The 23,179-nt window shown below is 44.2% G+C and overlaps 1 protein-coding gene across 3 annotated transcripts in view; it reads right to left on the reverse strand.

Moving 5' to 3' along the window:
* The window catches only part of LOC115190117 (uncharacterized), a 37,557-nt gene extending 20,251 nt beyond the window's left edge, over nucleotides 1-17,306 (reverse strand). The window contains exons 1-7 of one of the 3 annotated variants that reach the window (XM_029748604.1): nucleotides 17,037-17,302; nucleotides 15,682-15,823; nucleotides 15,025-15,128; nucleotides 12,637-12,785; nucleotides 5,808-6,036; nucleotides 5,318-5,415; nucleotides 4,845-4,967 (exon numbers count right to left, since the gene is read on the reverse strand). In XM_029748604.1, the coding sequence (XP_029604464.1) occupies nucleotides 4,845-4,967; nucleotides 5,318-5,415; nucleotides 5,808-6,036; nucleotides 12,637-12,785; nucleotides 15,025-15,128; nucleotides 15,682-15,809 (831 nt within the window). In that variant the 5' untranslated portion in view covers nucleotides 15,810-15,823; nucleotides 17,037-17,302. Of the gene's footprint in view, nucleotides 1-4,844; nucleotides 4,968-5,317; nucleotides 5,416-5,807; nucleotides 6,037-12,636; nucleotides 12,786-15,024; nucleotides 15,129-15,681; nucleotides 15,824-17,036 lie in introns of all 3 variants that reach the window. The other 2 variants (XM_029748603.1, XM_029748605.1) reach the window with 2 other exon arrangements.
* Nucleotides 17,307-23,179: the final 5,873 nt, after the last annotated feature.

Genomic DNA, 23,179 nt, shown 5'->3' on the forward strand with positions numbered 1-23,179 from the left:
AACGTCACTGGACCCATGATGGTGGGACCTCGGATCAATGTGTACCCTTGACTAGGACTGTTGCGGTGACTATTACCGCCACACCAGCGGTCACGAGTCATGAAGGCAGTCAAATTCCACGTGGTCGTTTAGTCTCAGTAATTAGTCTTCTCCAAGCTCTGATGGTCATTAGTATCCTACTAAACTTGCTACCTGCCTGGTACTCAGCACTCTATTGTCCCTCTAATCACTGACATCAATGCAAAATGTTGCAGAAAATCTAATCAAACTTCATGAGAGCTCATGTTGCGCAACATTTCTATAGGCTATGCAATTGCGTGAGAAAATAGTGATGGGATCCTCCTCTTTTTAGTAGAGGCCATCAGCTTTCTATATTTCTCAACTTTCCTAATATTAAGCACATTGTTTATATTTACAACAGGAGAAAAGCCTACCTGGCTGGCATGAAAATAAACCACAGGTAGAAGCGTCCCCCATTCATTTAAGTGCATAGATGACATGTATTTTTTCCCCCTTGCCCCGGTTCTGAGACAAGTGCATGATAATGGTCCATTCTAAAATCAAACTAATTCCACATTTATATATTATTTAGTACAATGAGAAGATTCTGCAAAGAGGAGTGGGACAAAATCCCTCCTGAGATGTGGTGGCCAACTACAAGAAACATCTGACCTCTGATTGCCAACAAGGGTTTTGCCACCAAGTACTAAGTCATGTTTTGCAGAGGGGGGTCAAATACTTATTTCCCTCATTAAAATGCAAATACATTTCTAACATTTTTGACATGCATTTCTGGATTTTTTTGTTGTTATTCTGTCTCCCACTGTTCAAATAAACCTACCATTAAAATTATAGACTGATCATTTCTTTGTCAGTGGGCAAACGTACAAAATCAGCAGGGGATCAAATACTCTTCTTCTCCCCCCCCCCTCACTGAATAGTAAAGACAATATTAAATGAAGAATAGTCTGATGGGTGACAATAGCCTTTCTTTAATCATAGTCACACACACACTTCATGTAGCCTAGCCCATCTATATGTTTGGATAAGGTTTGTATCAACTAAAAGTGTCCAAATAACTTATTAAAATGAGGCACATTAATCCGCTTTACAAGGGATGTAGAGCCTAACTGCCGTACATAAGCAGCACGTGAAGTTTGAGGAAGATCAGTTTCACCATAAAAACACACCTTTATAATAAAACATTATACATAAAATCACGTGGACACTTTTGATAATGGTGTTACCCCACTAATGAAACAGTCGCGCTCATAGCCTACTGCCACGTGCGCCTTGCTGCGTTTATAATGTGAAGATATAGCTTATTAGTTTAGCTTAAGCTAAACGTTCTGATCTGTTGCTTGAGCCACATTGGGTCAAAAAACATTTTTAAACCCCCCCTCCCCAAAACCTTTTTTTTTTAATGCTAGTGGTTGTATTAATTTGGGATCTATCGCATCCCACAACTGTCCCAGATTATGTGTGGAATATTTATTTATTGCACAGAATAGGTAGACTTTTGTTCTATGGGGGATAGTAGATTGACATAGGCTAGTACTTTTGCTGTTCGTTAGCCATGTGAGCGAGAAGTGCTTCGGAGCGCGAAGCACTCAGGGAGAAGGGCACAACGGCCACAAAAGGCATGGATTTTTTTTAGGGTACATTACAGCCACACAAAAGGGATGCTGCCGTGAAATTCAAGGCATTATCAAGTGCTTGTCAAAATTGTGAATGAGAGACTGATGAAGTGTGTACAGCCTGCGCAAACAACAAAGCAGAGCGCATGTCTTTCAAGCATTTTTTTTCAAATCATCATTAGAGTTGCATCATGCAGCCTTACAATGTATTAACCATCAAAACATATCAGCCCAATGTTTGTAGAACAACTAAAGTTACATTAATAACTCTAAATTAAGCAGATAGGAACACATTTCTTTGTTAAACGCTCAACACTACAGCCTTATGTGAACACTTCCTCAAATCGTTTGGAGAAAATATCATTTTATCCAGCTATGGTCAACTGTATTCTTCATATTATAAAAATAATGCTACGGAATTCTAAGCAAATCTTGTCTGCTAAATGAACTAGCGTAGCCCACAGCCAGATCAGGACTAACTCAGTATGCTATTCTGTTCTTCTGAAATAGACTACATTTTCTTCATATCATGTTTCTTTAGACCCGTCTAAAATAAATAATGGATTTATTGTGAAGGTGTCGGCTATATTACATGGATTTATTAGTCTTTAAAAACGTAGATGTTCCGAAAGGTCTGAAATCAATGGTTTGTAGTCTGTGTGTCGAAGCCAGGAGATGTTAAATGGGTCAATTACCGTGAGACCGACAGTTATTTGCTTGACAACCACCGTCTGACCAAATTTCGTGACCGCCACAGCCCTACCCTTCCCCCCAAACAGCCATATCATCTATAAAATACATTTCTGTTAGTTGTAACATGGAAAATAAAGTTGGTTTGTATTTGTGCAAGTCAGAAATCTGAATCAAGAAGCAGAAATATGCAACTTAACATTGCCAACTGAGCAAATATCAATAAAAAAAAATGAAGTAAGCACTGCAATATTTTGTGTGAATTTCATAGTTGAAATGTAATTGAATTCCTGTTTCATCACAGTACAGCAGTTCGGGTTCCTAAGCACTCACAGTGACTATCAGGTTTGGACTAAGGCCAACTGGAACAGCCAACATTCATGCATTTACCTCATTAGTCAAATCAATAAATTACCTTTCCCTGAAACAAACAAATCAACCAATTAATATTTTAAAAAAAATAGGAATCGGGCTGTAAATTCTAGAATGCAGCTTTTAGACAGCAGCGTTTACCCACAATTACCTCCTACAACCAACTGTGCTCAGTTAATGAGCGTCTTAGCAGAGAGAGAGAAAGGCCAGTAAGTGAGTAATTAACACTCAGCATGCCAATGTTAATTGGAGAGATCTGAGAAATGATTTACATACAGTGGAGTGAGAGAAGTGAATGTGGAGGGATGGATGAGGGGGTTGGGGGGGTTACAAAGGGTTTTACTCTGATTAACATGGGCCTGGAAATCATTCCACTTTCAAAAGGCAGGGGTGGGGGGGGGGGGGGCAGGTAGCCTAGTGGTTAGAGTGGAGGGGCGGGAGGCAGGTAGCCTAGTGGTTAGAGTGGAGGGGCGGGAGGCAGGTAGCCTAGTGGTTAGAGTGGAGGGGAGGCAGGCAGGTAGCCTAGTGGTTAGAGTGGAGGGGAGGCAGGCAGGTAGCCTAGTGGTTAGAGTGGAGGGGCGGGAGGCAGGTAGCCTAGTGGTTAGAGTGGAGGGGCGGGAGGCAGGTAGCCTAGTGGTTAGAGTGGAGGGGCGGCAGGCAGGTAGCCTAGTGGTTAGAGTGGAGGGGCGGGAGGCAGGTAGCCTAGTGGTTAGAGTGGAGGGGCGGCAGGCAGGTAGCCTAGTGGTTAGAGTGGAGGGGCGGGAGGCAGGTAGCCTAGTGGTTAGAGTGGAGGGGCGGGAGGCAGGTAGCCTAGTGGTTAGAGTGGAGGGGCGGGAGGCAGGTAGCCTAGTGGTTAGAGTGGAGGGGCGGGAGGCAGGTAGCCTAGTGGTTAGAGGGGAGGGGCGGGAGGCAGGTAGCCTAGTGGTTAGAGGGGAGGGGCGGGAGGCAGGTAGCCTAGTGGTTAGAGGGGAGGGGCGGGAGGCAGGTAGCCTAGTGGTTAGAGGGGAGGGGCGGGAGGCAGGTAGCCTAGTGGTTAGAGGGGAGGGGCGGGAGGCAGGTAGCCTAGTGGTTAGAGGGGAGGGGCGGGAGGCAGGTAGCCTAGTGGTTAGAGGGGAGGGGCGGGAGGCAGGTAGCCTAGTGGTTAGAGTGGAGGGGAGGCAGGTAGCCTAGTGGTTAGAGGGGGGAGGCAGGTAGCCTAGTGGTTAGAGGGGGAAGGCAGGTAGCCTAGTGGTTAGAGGGGGAGAGGCAGGTAGCCTAGTGGTTAGAGGGGGAGAGGCAGGTAGCCTAGTGGTTAGAGGGGGAGAGGCAGGTAGCCTAGTGGTTAGAGGGGGAGAGGCAGGTAGCCTAGTGGTTAGAGGGGGAGAGGCAGGTAGCCTAGTGGTTAGAGGGGGAGAGGCAGGTAGCCTAGTGGTTAGAGGGGGGAGGCAGGTAGCCTAGTGGTTAGAGGGGGGAGGCAGGTAGTAAATAAGAATTTGTTCTTAACTGACTTGCCTAGTTAAATAAAGGTTAAATAAATAAATACATTAAAATAGGGGATCTTGTCTCATACAGTGCATCTTTGCCGCAGCAGTGCCCTCTGCTTGCAGCTTAAGGTTATATCTTCACCTATTATATTCTCAAGTGGTGTCTTGTAATTTCAGAGAAAAACTTTGAGACAGTATCTATAGAAAGTGACATATTTAATTTAACCTTTATTTAAACCAGGAAAGTCAGTTAAGAAAATCTTATTTTACAGTGACGGCCTACCCCAGCCATAGCCTCCCCCAAACCCGGACGACGCTGGGCCAATTGTGCGCCGGCCCTATGGGATTCCCGATCACGGCCGGTTGTGAGACAACCCGGGATCGAACCAGGGTCTGTAGTGAAGCCTCTAGCTCTGATACGCAGTGCCTCAGACCGCTGAGCCACTCGTGAGTCCTAAAACCCCAATCCCTAACACAGGCTTTTCAGTCTTCTCTGCCCCCCCCCCCCGATTTCAGATCCTAGTCTGGCCAAAGAGGAGTGTCTTGGCTCTACAACTCCATCTAAGCCCTTGTGTTGAGTCTTTCAGTCAGTGAGCAGAATCACAACAGCATCAACCAATCACAGCTCAATATATGGTGTGCTGGTTGTCACGACGGCGGTGGGTGGGGGGGGTGCACTGACCTGAGGGGCGTGTCCCAGCAGAGCCCACAGCGAATTAGCAGACAGCGTTTTGATCTTGAAGAATTCCATGGTGTCTGTCTCCTGACGGTTCAGAGCGATGTAAGGACAGCTCTGGAAGTCTCCCTTCAAACCAAGTACAGACAAACTCGATTTAAAAAACGCATTTAAAAATTCATGACACACTTCACAGTAAAACAAAACGAAAATTAATAAACAGTGTCTTTTAGTTTCAGAACAGCACTAGAAAAAGTAGTACCCTACGCATTATGAATAAAATAGACAGATACAAGGCTATGGGGGTCCTGAGTGACTCAGTTGGTCGAGCACGGCACTGGTACCTCCTGGACTGTGGGTTCGATTCCCGGGGCCACCCATATTTAAAATGTACACACACACACACACACACGACTGTTAGCGGTTTAGGATAAAAGCGAAATGGCAGATATTAATATCCATGAAGCTGTTAAAGCCACCTTGAGCTGCTCTCCTCCCTGTAGTCTGACCAGGTCCCAGGTCGCCATATTCCTCACCACCTGTTTCAGCTCCCCTATCTGACGGTACGACAGGTGACCTGCAGGACACAATAACATGCAGGATTTATAAAGCGCTTAAACACACATGCAAATGTGCTTCTCTGTCCCTACCGTCAACAGTACAGCAAGGTGCTCCTCTGTCTATACTGTCAACAGTACAGCAAGGTGCTTCTCTGTCTATACCGTCAACAGTACAGCAAGCGATGAACGGCAGACTAGGCTAACAGTAGTAAATATTGATTAGCTTAGAAAAATTGAAAAGCTCCCTTCTTTCACTATTTAAAAAAAACTGTCATATTTCCCCAAAATAGTATTTTCTTATCCAAGGCATCCATTTTTGTTAAAAAAAGATATATAAAAAAAAAAAAAAAAAAAAAAAAAAAAAAAGGTATTTGTGACCCAAAAAACCCATAATGCCTCCTCCACTCACCGGACAGCCAGGCAGGAGTCAGGGCGTCTGATATCCAGGCTACATAACCCTCTCTGAAGGAGCAGAGGAAAGCATCTATTTGACTGTGGGAGACCAGCTCCCTCCTCTTCCTCAACTCCTCATCCAGCTGGCAGTCTGGGGCGAGGAAGACTAGCCTGGGAAGGAAGAGCTCCTGACGCACCGATATGCCGCTCCTCCTCAGGTACTGCCACAGGTTACCTGTCTTGGTCTGGAGGGGGTATAGATACCACAGGTTACCTGTCTTGGTCTGGAGGGGGTACAGATACCACAGGTTACCTGTCTTGGTCTGGAGGGGGTACAGATACCACAGGTTACCTGTCTTGGTCTGGAGGGGGTACAGATACCACAGGTTACCTGTCTTGGTCTGGAGGGGGTACAGATACCACAGGTTACCTGTCTTGGTCTGGAGGGGGTACAGATACCACAGGTTACCTGTCTTGGTCTGGAGGGGGTATAGATACCACAGGCTACCTGTCTTGGTCTGGAGGGGGTACAGATACCACAGGCTACCTGTCTTGGTCTGGAGGGGGTATAGATACCACAGGCTACCTGTCTTGGTCTGGAGGATTTTTTTTATTTCACCTTTATTTAACCAGGTAAGCTAGTTCAGCAGATTAACACTGGAGTGATAGATGAGCAGATATCTCATGATATATATATATAAATAACAGGTTAGCCGCTTGGTCTGGAAGGGGTATAGCTTACAGAACAGGTTACCTGTCTTGGTCTGGAAGGGGTATAGCTTACAGAACAGGTTACCTGTCTTGGTCTGGAAGGGGTATAGCTTACAGAACAGGTTACCTGTCTTGGTCTGGAAGGGGTATAGCTTACAGAACAGGTTACCTGTCTTGGTCTGGAAGGGGTATAGCTTACAGAACAGGTTACCTGTCTTGGTCTGGAAGGGGTATAGCTTACAGAACAGGTTACCTGTCTTGGTCTGGAAGGGGTATAGCTTACAGAACAGGTTACCCGTCTTGGTCTGGAAGGGGTATAGCTTACAGAACAGGGCAGCTGAGTGAAAATGGAGGAAAACTAAACTTCCAGAGGACCCATCATCCTTTCACTCCTTCCTCTATACCTCATCTGTATCCTCTGCTAAAGCCAATGGCCATTAACTTCCAGAGGACCCATCATCCTTTCACTCCCTCTATACCTCCTCACCTGTATCCTCTGCTAAAGCCAATGGCCATTACCAAATACCCTTGCGTCCTAAATAGTAGGCTGTGAGTATGCACATTTAAATTAATACAAAAATAAAATAGTATACAACATTTAGAAAAATCGTTCATACTTTAAATGCCACTATGTTCTACTCATTTGGACTCGTCATCTAGTAGAATTCGATGCACACTTTCCCACAATGCATTGGCGAGTGATTGGCTACTTGAAGCCAACTAGGTCCTAACAACAAAACTAAGCTACTTAATTGGGAAGATGCCGAACAGCGACGTTTTCTGCCGTGGTTCTCAAATGTAGGCGAAGTAATTTTTGTTCTCCTTAAAATCATCAAGAGTATTTTTGTTCTTTTTTTTTACCCAAAGAGGATTTCGTTTTCTCATTGAAAAGTGTTTCTTGTTCTCGTCAGAGTTTCTAAACTAAATGCTAAACCATCTTTTGATTTCCGAATGTGTCAGCACCGTGGACTTGGCTGTTATTGACGTCATGCTAATCGGTTTTGTAGGCTGGCCTCCCTATTTAATAACTGAATTGATGGATCAAGCCTTCGTAGGTCATTCTGATCTCGTTCCCAATGATCAGTGGTATAGTTTATCATGTTGCTATGCAACGGTTCTGAATGTGCGACGCACCCCGGCTGGCCACGTTTTACTGAGAAATAGTCTTTGGATTTCAACATTTGAAAAAGTGTGTGTACACTTTGGTTTCACTAATAAATATGTTGAAATGGAACCAAATAACTTTCTTTAGTCCTTAAATAAGCTATGGTATATGTGGAATGTGATAGGCTGGTTATAACCAGCCTGAGTAGGCCTATAACCAGCCTGACTAGGACTATAACCCGCCTGAGTAGGCCTATAACCCGCCTGAGTAGGCCTATAACCCGCCTGAGTAGGCCTATAACCCGCCTGAGTAGGCCTATAACCCGCCTGAGTAGGCCTATAACCCGCCTGAGTAGGCCTATAACCCCCATTCATATTATATTCAGAGTTTAGACAAATTGATCGTATTGGAAATGAGATATTATCAGGCTGGTTACTGCGATGAACGTCTGTTGAACTTGGAAATAAAACGCACCCACTCAACCCCGCCTACTCAACCCCGCCCCTCAACCCCGCCTACTCAGGAGCCGCTCTTGCGTTGCGGCCGTGACATACTGCATCATTTTTTACCATTTAACACGTCTCGTTTAGTATGACGATGAGTACACAGTATGCTAGTACTAAACCTCGGAAACACTTTTCCACCTTCCTCCTCCAAGAAGTTTGCCGACATCCACTCTTCATTCACTCAACCTATTGAGTCCACTGGTCTCACTCACACAGAACTAACAGACTCCTTGACCTCTTTCTCCTCTCTCTCCAGATGACATCCAGCAACTAGTGAGGTCCGGCTGCCCGACAACCTGCCTGCTCAACCCCATCCCCTTCTCCAGACCGTCACTGGAGACCTTCACTTCCCTCATCAACTCATCCCTGACCCTTGGCTGACCCTCTAACCTCAAAATGGCCAGAGTTGCTCCCCTCGTCTTGAAACCCTCTGACTTCAGAAACTACAGACCTGTATCACCGCTTTCTTTTCTTTGCAAAAATACTTGAGTCTCTGACCAACTAAGAATTATTTTCTGGACCCTAACCAGTCAGGCTTCAAGACGGGTTACTCAACAGAGACTGCTCCTCTTATTGTCAGAGGCTCTTCACACTGCCAAAGCTGACTCTCTCCCTCTTCTGTTCTCATCCTCCTAGAGCTATCTGCTGCCTTCAACACCACGAACCATCAGATCCTCCTCTCCACCCTCTCAGGGCTGGGTGTCTCAGGCTCTATCAGATCCTCCTCTCCACCCTCTCAGGGCTGGGTGTCTCAGGCTCTATCAGATCCTCCTCTCCACCCTCTCAGGGCTGGGTGTCTCAGGCTCTCAGATCCTCTTCTCCACCCTCTCAGGGCTGGGTGTCTCAGACTACACACTCTTGGTTGCATCCTACCTGGCTGGCCGCTCTTACCAGGTGACGTGGAGAGGATCTGTATCTGCTCCACGTACTCTCACTACTGGTGTTCCCCAGAGCTCGGTTCCCCCAGGGCTCGGTTCTAGACCCTCTTCTCTCTATAGACCAAGTTACAGCTCTGTCATATCCTCACATGGTCTCTCCTATCACTGCTATGAGGATGGACCTCTCTTCTCTCTATACACCAAGTTACAGCTCTGTCATATCCTCACATGGTCTCTCCTATTGTTGCTATGCGGATGACACTCAATTACCCCCCCTAAATGACAAAAAAGTGTATGTAAAATCTAAGTGTATAGATATAAATCATTAGCCAATAAATCAGAGACCTAATCATTAGCAAGTCTTTCAAGTATAGTATATTATTCTTCATCAAGCAGCATTTTAACAACCACAAAAAACTCATAATGCATGTTTTTGGTGGGTAATGTTCTTCTGACACTATGGAAATGGAAAGCACAGTTCAGGAAAATGACGTTACCCCCAAAAATCACCATTGGAAGGATTTGATGATAGAAGGATATTTTTAAACCAACTGTAGTTTAAAAAAAATAGTCTGACTGACTTGTTTTGGATTCTAATCTAAATGTCTGCTTCGTCCTGGATCTTGACTGAGTCAGAGTAGCACATTTATATGGAAATGAGTTGATTAACACTACAGCGAAGCAGGGTTTCGGTAAATTCCCTCCCAAAGTAGGGCCTCTTGATTTTAACGGCTGTAATTATGTTTATAGAGGGGGGAAAAACAGGTGTCTCAACACAGCTGTCACCCTGTCTACCAGGGCAGGACAGGAGTCACTCATTTCCATTCACTGTAGATCAGAGCCTCAGGGGTGTCAAACATACGGGGGCCAGATCTGGCCTGCGAGGGGGGAAACAAATCTCAAATCAACATTAAAAATGACCAAAATAAAACTGAATCTCTGTAGAAATAACGACCTACATTTATAGTCTTCCCCTGTCCGGCTTACTAACAGTCATCTATACGCAAGCGAGACAGTCAGGGAGCAAATTCCAAAAGCGACGGATCGAATAAATAGAATCCATTTTAAGTGCGGCCCTCCCCTCCGGACCTCGATGAAGACCGTAGGCGGGCTGCGCCGCGGGGGGGGGGGGGGGGGGGGCAAAATGAACAACCCTGCTGTAGATGCTATGTTGGGGCAGAGACGAGGTTGGATAAGAGAGGGTGTTGGAGCTTGGCTGGCAGAATTAAGTGCCAGACTGTAAATGCTTACAACAACTAGGCTACCACTTAGCCTAAAGTGACGAGAACTGACGCCATCTAGGCGAGGGCTTCGTGGTCAGACCTAAAAAAAAATATATATAAATGTATTTTTTTTATACACACACACACACACACACACACACACACACACAAATACACTTTTGTTTTACTAATTTAACAGGATCTCTGGAATAAGTTGAGGGTGTAATACAATTATAATATATGATGTATGTTCTTAATTAAAACCTGTTAGGGCTAGGGGGCAGTATTGAGAATTTTTTGAAAAAATATGTGCCCATTTTTAACTGCCTATTACACCAACTCAGAAGCTAGAATATGCATATTATTGTTCAGGTTTGGATAGAAAACACCCTAAAGTTTCAAAAACTGTTTGAATGGTGTCTGAGTATAACAGAACCCATTTGGCAGGCAAAACCCTGAGACAGATTCTGACAGGAAGTGGATACCTGATGTGTTGAATTGACTTTAAGCCTATACCATTGAAAAACAAAGGGAAGGAGGAATATTTTGGCACTTCCTATTGCTTCCACAAGATGTCCCCAGCCTTTACAAAGTGTTTTGAGTGTTCTACAGTGAGATCTGACCGAATAAGAGCCATGGAACGTGATGGTCCATTAGACACCTGGCGCGTGATTTGATGGTGGGTACTCTCATTCCGAAACGTTTTAAAAGAAAACCCAATGGTCCGCCTTGAATTTTATTCATGTTCTGGTTAAAAAAGGCCCTAACGATTTATGCGATACAACGTTTAACATGTTTGAACGAACGAAAATATATTTTTTCCGTTCTTGAAGTGAAGTGAAGTCCGGCTGGCTCAGATCATGTGCTACAACACGGAGGTTTTTGGACATAAATGATGAGCTTTTTTGAACAAAACTACATTCGTTATGGACCTGGGATTCTTTGGAAGTGACATCTGATGAAGAGAATCAAAGGTAATGGATTATTTACATAGTATTTTCGATTTTAGATCTCTCCAACATGGCGGTTAGTCTGTATCGCAAAGCGTATTTTTCTGGGCGCAGTGCTCAGATTATTGCAAAGTGTGATTTCCCAGTAAGGTTATTTTTAAATCTGGCAAGTCCATTGCGTTCAAGAGATGTAAATCTATAATTCTTTGAATGACAATATAATATTTTACCAATGTTTTCTAATATTAATTAATTATTTTGTCGTCATGACTTGACTGCCGGTATTGGAGGGAAACGATTTCCTGAACATCAACGCCATAGTAAAACAGTTTTTAGATATAAATATGAACTTGATAGAACTAAAAATGCATGCATTGTCTAACATAATGTCCTAGGAGTGTCATCTGATGGAGATTGTAAAAGGTTAGTGCATAATTTTAGCTGATTTTATGGTTTTGGTGACGCCTGTCTTTGAATCGACAATACACTACACACAGCTATTGTCAATGTACTTTCCTAACATAACCTAACTTTATGCTTTCCCCGTAAAACCTTTTTGAAATCGGTAAACGTGGTTAGATTAAGAAGATGTTTATCTTTCAAAGGCTGTAAGTTAGTTGTATGTTTGAGAAATTTGAATTTTGACATTTATTTGGTTTCAAATTTGCCGCTCTTGAAATGCACCTGCTGTTGATAGGGTGCGCCACGGGTGGCACGCTAACGTCCCACATAGCCCCAAGAAGGGCAAATACTATAATTTATTTTTTCCTTTTTACATAAAATGCACTGTAATTTAAGATTTAAAACTGCAAAGTTCTCTCATGGCAAAATGTGTATAGTTACAGGATATTAGCTTTAAAGCTGTAACGACATTGCTTTGCCCCCCATTAAATAGCATTGCTTTGCCCCCCATTAAATAACATTGCCCTGCCCCCCCATTAAATAACATTGCCCTGCCCCCCCATTAAATAACATTGCTCTGCCCCCCCATTAAATAACATTGCTCTGCCCCCCCATTAAATAACATTGCTCTGCCCCCCCATTAAATAACATTGCTCTGCCCCCCCATTAAATAACATTGCTTTGCCCCCCAATTAAATAACATTGCTTTGCCCAATGACAAAAACTGGTAGAATTGCAGGAAATTTGCTTTCCTATGCCAAAGAGGAAGGCCTTTAAAAACGTTCCTTCCCAGGGCCTGAGACTTGTCCGACCATGCCCTGCCACAGTAAAACTATGGGCCATTTAAAAAAAAAATCTCAGTCAAGTTATTGGGGTGGGGGGGGTGGGGGGGCTGATGAATTTGCTAGCCCCCCCAAAAAAGGTTTGAGAACCCCTGATCTAGTCTTCATACTGTAAGCTTTTGGACCACTAATCTATGTGAATGACTTAGCAAGATTAGATTAAGCGACATTCGATTCTGAGCGACATTCGATTTTTTTTTTTAACGAAAGATGTTATGACATATTTACCATGATGGCCTCAAGAGGGTCTGCCACCTGTTCTATGGAGGTGTTGGTAAAGTTGTGGTCCTGTTCTTTGAGCTGAACGTGCCAGTTCTGCTGCTGGGAAGACACCGTTCCTCTCCAGGGCTTCACGTCGATGCAGAACACCCCGTGACCTTAGAAGACAGACAGAAGAGGTTGAGTTAGAACAGGGCTCTCCAACCTTATTCATGGAAAGCCTCCCCAGTTGTAACTAACTTCATTCAGCTCATCTACCAGCTAATTAGTGTTGGAGTGAACACCTACAGGAGGGCCTCTCTCCAGGAGTATAAACCTCCAGGAGTATAAACCTCCAGGAGTATAAACCTCCAGGAGTATAAACCTCCAGGAGTATAAACCTCCAGGAGTATAAACCTCCAGGAGTATAAACCTCCAGGAGTATAAACCTCCAGGAGTATAAACCTCCAGGAGGGTCTCTCTCCAGGAACAGGGTTGGAGTGAACACCTACTCCAGGAGGGTGTCCCTCTCCAGGAACAGGGTTGGAGTGAACACCTACAGGAGGGTCCCTCTCCAGGAACAGGGTTGGAGCGAACACCTACAGGAGGGTCCCTCTCCAGGAACAGGGTTGGAGTGAACACCTACTCCAGGAGGGTGTCCCTCTCCAGGAACAGGGTTGGAGTGAACACCTACTACAGGAGGGCATCTCTCCAGGAGTATAAACCTCCAGGAGGGCCTCTCTCCAGGAACAGGGTTGGACAGTCTCGATTTAGAGTTTATGCTCAGTATGTCCATTAGCACCTCTGATAGAGCTTACTGGCTGCTTTCAATCTATACACACAATCATATAGACAGTGTACAAAACATTAGGAACACCTGCTCTTTCCATGACAGACTGACCAGGTGAAAGCTGTGATGCCTTATTGATGTTACTTTTTAAATTCACTTCAAAATCAGTGTAGATGAAGGGGAAGAGACAGGTAATAGAAGGATTTTTAAGCCTGGAGACAATTGAGACATGGATTGTTTACTGTTGCCATTCAGACGGTGAATGGGCAAGACAAAAGATTGAAGTGCCTTTGAACAGGGTGTGGTAGGTGCCAGGCGCACCGGTTTGAGTGTGTCAAGAACTGCAATGCTGCTGGGGTTTTCCACACTTAACAGTTCCCCCCCCCATGTGTATCAAGAACGGTCCACCACCCCAAAGGACATCCAGCGAACTTGACACACAGTTGGGGAAGCATTGGAGTGAACATGGGCCAGCATCCCTGTCAACGTTCACTCTAAGCAGCGTGCGTTTACGCAGTAGCCCCAGGACTTCCTCCCCGCTCCCGGGACCGCCACGCAGAACAAATATCAGCCCACAGAGACGCAGGAGATTAGAAAGCTGAGTGAAGCTCAGAGTTTTCCCTTGTAAGTTAACACTATCAACGCTTCCCTTTACTGTGGTAATTATGATCAAATCAACGCAATATTAGCCACTTTCAAAGCAATATACCAAAGAAAAAAAACGAACTATGCAAGAGATTTAGTTGGAGGCAGAACACAGAGTAGGATTCTACAACTCATCCAATACTCTACACAGATCGGTGTGGAACAATCAGAGCTGCAGTAGGCCTATATGCAAATAGACCATTGCCATATATGGATCTGTGCCATTCACTTTGAACTGGACTGTGTTTACAGCATGAGCGGTCGTGAGTGGATGCGCTTGTTTCGCGATGAAAGCGAGAGCTGCATGTAGCCATGTGTACATTCTGTTCATATCGTTTGCTAGTTAGTGAGATATTAGCCCAGTTATAGATAATTTGTCGTCAGCAGTGGGGGAGTGATTGCTTCCTACAAGACCACAAAAAAAAGTACATTTCTAGAAAAGCCAGTGAGGTAAAGTACTTTTTTTTGTCTTGAAGGGGCTGTGTTGTATTTTGGTTTCTTGCATCAAACACCACACCATTTTCAGTCACCTATTTGTCTGAAGGACAAGTGGATCAACAGGTTAATGTGAATCCCTACATGTTTTTCTCTTCAAAAAAGTCTGATGGAATGTAGGCCTATATTGAACACCACACATTGGCTGCTACTGTAGGCTGAATGATAGAACAGTTATTTCCATGTTAAAATGTTATGGGATGCATTTTCTCCATTGTTTTGATAGTAGGCCACTGTGGTAGACCTACATTATAATCAAATAGCCACAGTAGCCTACTTGGCCACTGTTCAAACTAACTTAAAGCGAGTACAGCCTGTGTTCACAGTAAACACGCGCTGGAAGTTCAACAGAAATTCACAAATTTCAAAGTTTGCAGAACTGAAATTTACTCAGTGCCCCCCCCCCCAAAAAAAGAGGGAACATTGGTTAGGAGTCAAGTCAACCACACAGTTCATAGACCTAGTTAGTTAAAGACTCGATTGCGCACCTGTAAGGATGACAAGGTTGATGTCGCCTGCCTTGGTGGTTTGAAACTGGGTCGGGACTCGTAGGTCGCAGAAAATGTATTCTTTTTTCAGTCCGCCAAGTTTCCTAAAGACAATATTGGAAAAAGTGCGATAAATCCAAGGTCCTTGTGATTTTTTTTTACTACGTACAACCTGACCAACCCCCCCCGTCGTCGTCTAGCTAGCTACCACTGTTGAGGAGAAACAAGAACATCTAGCTAACAACCTCACCATATGTACAGAAAACACTTGAATAAGTACCTGACATGTTCCCAATCCATTCATTCAGACCTACCTGACATGTTCCCGATCCATTCATTCAGTCCTACCTGACATGTTCCCGATCCATTCATTCAGTCCTACCTGACATGTTCCCGATCCATTCATTCAGCCCTACCTGACATGTTCCCGATCCATTCATTCAGCCCTACCTGACATGTTCCCGATCCATTCATTCATTCAGTCCTACCTGACATGTTCCCAATCCATTCATTCAGACCTACCTGACATGTTCCCAATCCATCCAGACCTACCTGACATGTTCCCGATCCATTCATTCAGACCTACCTGACATGTTCCCAATCCATTCATTCATCCAGTCCTACCTGACATGTTCCGATCCATTCATTCAGACCTACCTGACATGCTGGATAAAGTCCTGTACTGTTAGGGCAGGCTGTGTAGTCTCTCCTTGGGCACCTGCAGTAGCAGTACTGGGTCCTGTGGAGAAGTGAAACTGGGCAAGCTGGCTTCCAAGCTGAAACATTCTTCTTGTTGGATCTGAAACAACAGAACCAAACTTGATAACAAGTGGAACAACACACACACCGAGTGTATAAAACATTGGGAACATAGACTGGCCAGGTGAAAGATATGATCTCTCTTATTGATGTCACCTGTTAAATCCACTTCAATCAGTGTAGATGAAGGGGGAGGAGACAGATTAATTAAGGATTTTTAAGCCTTGAGACGTGTATTGTGTCTCATTCAGAGGGTGAATGGGGAAAGACAAAAGATTTAAGTGCCTTTCAACGGGGGTATGGTAGTAATTAGGTGCCAGGCGCACCGGTTTGTGTGTGTCAAGAACTACAACGCTGCTGGGTTTTTCACGCTCAACAGTTTCCCGAGTGTATCCAGAATGGTCCACCACCCAAAGGACATCCAGCCAACTGGACACAACTGTGGGAAGCATTGGAGTCAACATGGACCAGCATCCCCTGTGGGACACTTTCAATACCTTGTAGAGTCCATGACCTGATGAACTGAGGCTGTTATGAGGGGAAAAAGGGAGAGCAGCCACTCAGTACTAGGAAGGTGTTCCTAATGTTTTGTGTATGTAGCTATATATTGACGTAAAACAGCATCACGCTACAGGAAAGTAAAAGCTCATTTAGACAGCAACGTCTTTAAACAACAAGAATATATATAGCTAGTAACAACATTAAAAAACGTGTTCTTACCGGGTGGGTATAATTTGTGTTACGTTCCAACAGGAATCTGTTCCAAAAAAACTTGGTAAATAACTAAAAAGGATGTCAACAAACAACGTGTACAAAGTAGCATGATCAATTCCCCAAGATAACTAGGTGCCGAATAGGCATCAACTCTCTACCTGGTCATATTATTCTGTTGTTTGTTGGCAACCTTGTTATTTACTACGTTTTTTGGCTGAGATTCGTGTTCCACATTATTCCCATCTGTTTTTAACTGTGCTATTTGGAGGGAGCAAGCACAGCATGTCCTAACTAATTAAATATATATATATATATATATTTTTTGGGACAACACATCATTTACGTTACATTATCTCGCTGTATTTAGCTACAACTTCTATATTGCCAATGTCAACAAACGTTGTTTGTTCACGACAACAACAACACAAAAACAGTCGGTAAATAAACTTGACTTAGCGGTGACATCCTGCTGAAAAACAAAGACAAGTACAGATACTAACGTTAGAAACAAAAGACGGAGACAAACGTTGAGCTCTTACTTTAATAAAACCAGAGAAAAGTTGCAAACAGGAGTCAGTTTTTCTTCTTTCTAGCACCTCTCTGTGAGATGAGGCAGCTGATATACTTTCCTGCCGTCCAACTCGCTGCAGTGAAATTGTATCCCGGAATGATGTTTCCCAACCGGGGCTCCTCTCTTGGCTCCGGCGTCCCGTTCCTGGAAGACGTAAACAACAAAACACCGGGAGGCTCGGATTTCCACCAGGAAAACCTCACGGCGGTATAGACGTTAATTGAGAGCAACAAATAAAAAAACAACAACATATATTTTGGACATTTTCGTCTTCACATTCAACTGGAGAAACACAAACTAATCAGTCATTAAATTAAAAAATATAAAATAAAAGTATGGGTCAGCGGGTTATGAGAGCGCAGTAGGTTATGGAAATCAATCTCTCACAGAGTGGATTCAGTTCACATTGACGTGGTCATTGACTGTGGGGAGATGGACAGCGGTCTGTACCACTGGAACATAGACATATGGCGAGCACAAACAGGTCATATGATCTTATGGTATGTATGTGTGTGAGTGTGTGCTTTAATTAAATTACAGGAGGGACATGTTGTCTCCCCCTCCACATCCTTCCTCTCTAATGATGTAGCTATGTCTCTAACCAGGGGACACAGGACAAGACCTCTCTAATGATGTAGCTATGTCTCTAACCAGGGGGCACAGGACAAGACCTCTCTAATTATGTAGCTATGTCTCTAACCAGGGGGCACAGGACAAGACCTCTCTAATGATGTAGCTATGTCTCTAACCAGGGGACACAGGACAAGACCTCTCTAATGATGTAGCTATGTCTCTAACCAGGACAAGACCTCTCTAATTATGTAGCTATGTCTCTAACCAGGGGACACAGGACAAGACCTCTCTAATTATGTAGCTATGTCTCTAACCAGGGGACACAGGACAAGACCTCTCTAATGATGTACCTATGTCTCTAACCAGGGGACACAGGACAAGACCTCTCCAATTATGTAGCTATGTCTCTAACCAGGGGACACAGGACAAGACCTCTCTAATTATGTAGCTATGTCTCTAACCAGGGGGCACAGGACAAGACCTCTCTAATTATGTAGCTATGTCTCTAACCAGGACAAGACCTCTCTAATTATGTAGCTATGTCTCTAACCAGGACAAGACCTCTCTAATTATGTAGCTATGTCTCTAACCAGGGGACACAGGACAAGACCTCTCTAATGATGTAGCTATGTCTCTAACCAGGGGGCACAGGACAAGACCTCTCTAATTATGTAGCTATGTCTCTAACCAGGACAAGACCTCTCTAATTATGTAGCTATGTCTCTAACCAGGGGGCACAGGACAAGACCTCTCTAATTATGTAGCTATGTCTCTAACCAGGGGACACAGGACAAGACCTCTCTAATGATGTAGCTATGTCTCTAACCAGGGGGCACAGGACAAGACCTCTAATTATGTAGCTATGTCTCTAACCAGGGGGCACAGGACAAGACCTCTCTAATTATGTAGCTATGTCTCTAACCAGGGGACACAGGACAAGACCTCTCTAATGATGTAGCTATGTCTCTAACCAGGACAAGACCTCTCTAATTATGTAGCTATGTCTCTAACCAGGGGGCACAGGACAAGACCTCTCTAATTATGTAGCTATGTCTCTAACCAGGGGACACAGGACAAGACCTCTCTAATGATGTAGCTATGTCTCTAACCAGGACAAGACCTCTCTAATTATGTAGCTATGTCTCTAACCAGGGGGCACAGGACAAGACCTCTCTAATTATGTAGCTATGTCTCTAACCAGGACAAGACCTCTCTAATTATGTAGCTATGTCTCTAACCAGGGGACACAGGACAAGACCTCTCTAATGATGTAGCTATGTCTCTAACCAGGGGGCACAGGACAAGACCTCTCTAATTATGTAGCTATGTCTCTAACCAGGACAAGACCTCTCTAATTATGTAGCTATGTCTCTAACCAGGGGGCACAGGACAAGACCTCTCTAATGATGTAGCTATGTCTCTAACCAGGGGGCACAGGACAAGACCTCTCTAATTATGTAGCTATGTCTCTAACCAGGACAAGACCTCTCTAATTATGTAGCTATGTCTCTAACCAGGGGACACGGGACAAGACCTCTCTAATTATGTAGCTATGTCTCTAACCAGGACAAGACCTCTCTAATTATGTAGCTATGTCTCTAACCAGGACAAGACCTCTCTAATTATGTAGCTATGTCTCTAACCAGGACAAGACCTCTCTAATTATGTAGCTATGTCTCTAACCAGGGGGCACAGGACAAGACCTCTCTAATTATGTAGCTATGTCTCTAACCAGGACAAGACCTCTCTAATTATGTAGCTATGTCTCTAACCAGGACAAGACCTCTCTAATTATGTAGCTATGTCTCTAACCAGGGCACACGGGACAAGACCTCTCTAATTATGTAGCTATGTCTCTAACCAGGACAAGACCTCTCTAATTATGTAGCTATGTCTCTAACCAGGGGACACGGGACAAGACCTCTCTAATTATGTAGCCATGTCTCTAACCAGGGGACACAGGACAAGACCTCTCTAATTATGTAGCTATGTCTCTAACCAGGGGGCACAGGACAAGACCTCTAATTATGTAGTTACCTCTCTAACCAGGGGGCACAGGACAAGACCTCTCTAATTATGTAGTTACCTCTCTAACCAGGGGGCACGGGACAAGACCTCTCTAATTATGTAGCTATGTCTCTAACCAGGACAAGACCTCTCTAATTATGTAGCTATGTCTCTAACCAGGGGGCACAGGACAAGACCTCTCTAATTATGTAGTTACCTCTCTAACCAGGGGGCACAGGACAAGACCTCTCTAATTATGTAGCTATGTCTCTAACCAGGACAAGACCTCTCTAATTATGTAGCTATGTCTCTAACCAGGGGGCACAGGACAAGACCTCTCTAATTATGTAGCTATGTCTCTAACCAGGACAAGACCTCTCTAATTATGTAGCTATGTCTCTAACCAGGGGGCACAGGACAAGACCTCTCTAATTATGTAGCTATGTCTCTAACCAGGACAAGACCTCTCTAATTATGTAGCTATGTCTCTAACCAGGACAAGACCTCTCTAATTATGTAGTTACCTCTCTAACTAGGGGGCACCGAACAAGACCTCTCTAATGATGTAGCTATGTCTCTAACCAGGGGAATCAGGACAAGACCTCTCTAATTATGTAGTTACCTCTCTAACCAGGGGACACAGGACAAGACCTCTCTAATGATGTAGCTATGTCTCTAACCAGGGGACACAGGACAAGACCTCTCTAATGATGTAGCTATGTCTCTAACCAGGACAAGACCTCTCTAATTATGTAGCTATGTCTCTAACCAGGGGACACAGGACAAGACCTCTCTAATTATGTAGCTATGTCTCTAACCAGGGGACACAGGACAAGACCTCTCTAATGATGTACCTATGTCTCTAACCAGGGGACACAGGACAAGACCTCTCCAATTATGTAGCTATGTCTCTAACCAGGGGACACAGGACAAGACCTCTCTAATTATGTAGCTATGTCTCTAACCAGGGGGCACAGGACAAGACCTCTCTAATTATGTAGCTATGTCTCTAACCAGGACAAGACCTCTCTAATTATGTAGCTATGTCTCTAACCAGGACAAGACCTCTCTAATTATGTAGCTATGTCTCTAACCAGGGGACACAGGACAAGACCTCTCTAATGATGTAGCTATGTCTCTAACCAGGGGGCACAGGACAAGACCTCTCTAATTATGTAGCTATGTCTCTAACCAGGACAAGACCTCTCTAATTATGTAGCTATGTCTCTAACCAGGGGGCACAGGACAAGACCTCTCTAATTATGTAGCTATGTCTCTAACCAGGGGACACAGGACAAGACCTCTCTAATGATGTAGCTATGTCTCTAACCAGGGGGCACAGGACAAGACCTCTAATTATGTAGCTATGTCTCTAACCAGGGGGCACAGGACAAGACCTCTCTAATTATGTAGCTATGTCTCTAACCAGGGGACACAGGACAAGACCTCTCTAATGATGTAGCTATGTCTCTAACCAGGACAAGACCTCTCTAATTATGTAGCTATGTCTCTAACCAGGGGGCACAGGACAAGACCTCTCTAATTATGTAGCTATGTCTCTAACCAGGGGACACAGGACAAGACCTCTCTAATGATGTAGCTATGTCTCTAACCAGGACAAGACCTCTCTAATTATGTAGCTATGTCTCTAACCAGGGGGCACAGGACAAGACCTCTCTAATTATGTAGCTATGTCTCTAACCAGGACAAGACCTCTCTAATTATGTAGCTATGTCTCTAACCAGGGGACACAGGACAAGACCTCTCTAATGATGTAGCTATGTCTCTAACCAGGGGGCACAGGACAAGACCTCTCTAATTATGTAGCTATGTCTCTAACCAGGACAAGACCTCTCTAATTATGTAGCTATGTCTCTAACCAGGGGGCACAGGACAAGACCTCTCTAATGATGTAGCTATGTCTCTAACCAGGGGGCACAGGACAAGACCTCTCTAATTATGTAGCTATGTCTCTAACCAGGACAAGACCTCTCTAATTATGTAGCTATGTCTCTAACCAGGGGACACGGGACAAGACCTCTCTAATTATGTAGCTATGTCTCTAACCAGGACAAGACCTCTCTAATTATGTAGCTATGTCTCTAACCAGGACAAGACCTCTCTAATTATGTAGCTATGTCTCTAACCAGGACAAGACCTCTCTAATTATGTAGCTATGTCTCTAACCAGGGGGCACAGGACAAGACCTCTCTAATTATGTAGCTATGTCTCTAACCAGGACAAGACCTCTCTAATTATGTAGCTATGTCTCTAACCAGGACAAGACCTCTCTAATTATGTAGCTATGTCTCTAACCAGGGCACACGGGACAAGACCTCTCTAATTATGTAGCTATGTCTCTAACCAGGACAAGACCTCTCTAATTATGTAGCTATGTCTCTAACCAGGGGACACGGGACAAGACCTCTCTAATTATGTAGCCATGTCTCTAACCAGGGGACACAGGACAAGACCTCTCTAATTATGTAGCTATGTCTCTAACCAGGGGGCACAGGACAAGACCTCTAATTATGTAGTTACCTCTCTAACCAGGGGGCACAGGACAAGACCTCTCTAATTATGTAGTTACCTCTCTAACCAGGGGGCACGGGACAAGACCTCTCTAATTATGTAGCTATGTCTCTAACCAGGACAAGACCTCTCTAATTATGTAGCTATGTCTCTAACCAGGGGGCACAGGACAAGACCTCTCTAATTATGTAGTTACCTCTCTAACCAGGGGGCACAGGACAAGACCTCTCTAATTATGTAGCTATGTCTCTAACCAGGACAAGACCTCTCTAATTATGTAGCTATGTCTCTAACCAGGGGGCACAGGACAAGACCTCTCTAATTATGTAGCTATGTCTCTAACCAGGACAAGACCTCTCTAATTATGTAGCTATGTCTCTAACCAGGGGGCACAGGACAAGACCTCTCTAATTATGTAGCTATGTCTCTAACCAGGACAAGACCTCTCTAATTATGTAGCTATGTCTCTAACCAGGACAAGACCTCTCTAATTATGTAGTTACCTCTCTAACTAGGGGGCACCGAACAAGACCTCTCTAATGATGTAGCTATGTCTCTAACCAGGGGAATCAGGACAAGACCTCTCTAATTATGTAGTTACCTCTCTAACCAGGGGACACAGGACAAGACCTCTCTAATTATGTAGCTATGTCTCTAACCAGGGGACACAGGACAAGACCTCTCTAAAACAGGACAAGACTGTGCAACTGAGCATTGTTGCAAATGCTTGGTAATTTTGAATTTCTTGTTATTGAAAAGTAGTGGCCATTGTAGGTAACATTGAAATGCAGAGTCAAAGACAGGCCCAATGAAACTCCAAAGACTGTCATTCAGAAGACTGTCATATAGAAGACTGTCATACAGAAGACTGTCATATAGAAGACTGTCATATAGAAGACTGTAATATAGAAGACTGTCATATAGAAGACTGTCATATAGAAGACTGTCATGGAAGAGTGTCATATACTTCCCTTTCCCTGTGGCTCAGTTGGTAGAGCA

Source organism: Salmo trutta, unplaced genomic scaffold, assembly GCF_901001165.1.
Source record: "Salmo trutta unplaced genomic scaffold, fSalTru1.1, whole genome shotgun sequence".
Classification (NCBI taxonomy): Eukaryota; Metazoa; Chordata; class Actinopteri; order Salmoniformes; family Salmonidae; genus Salmo; species Salmo trutta.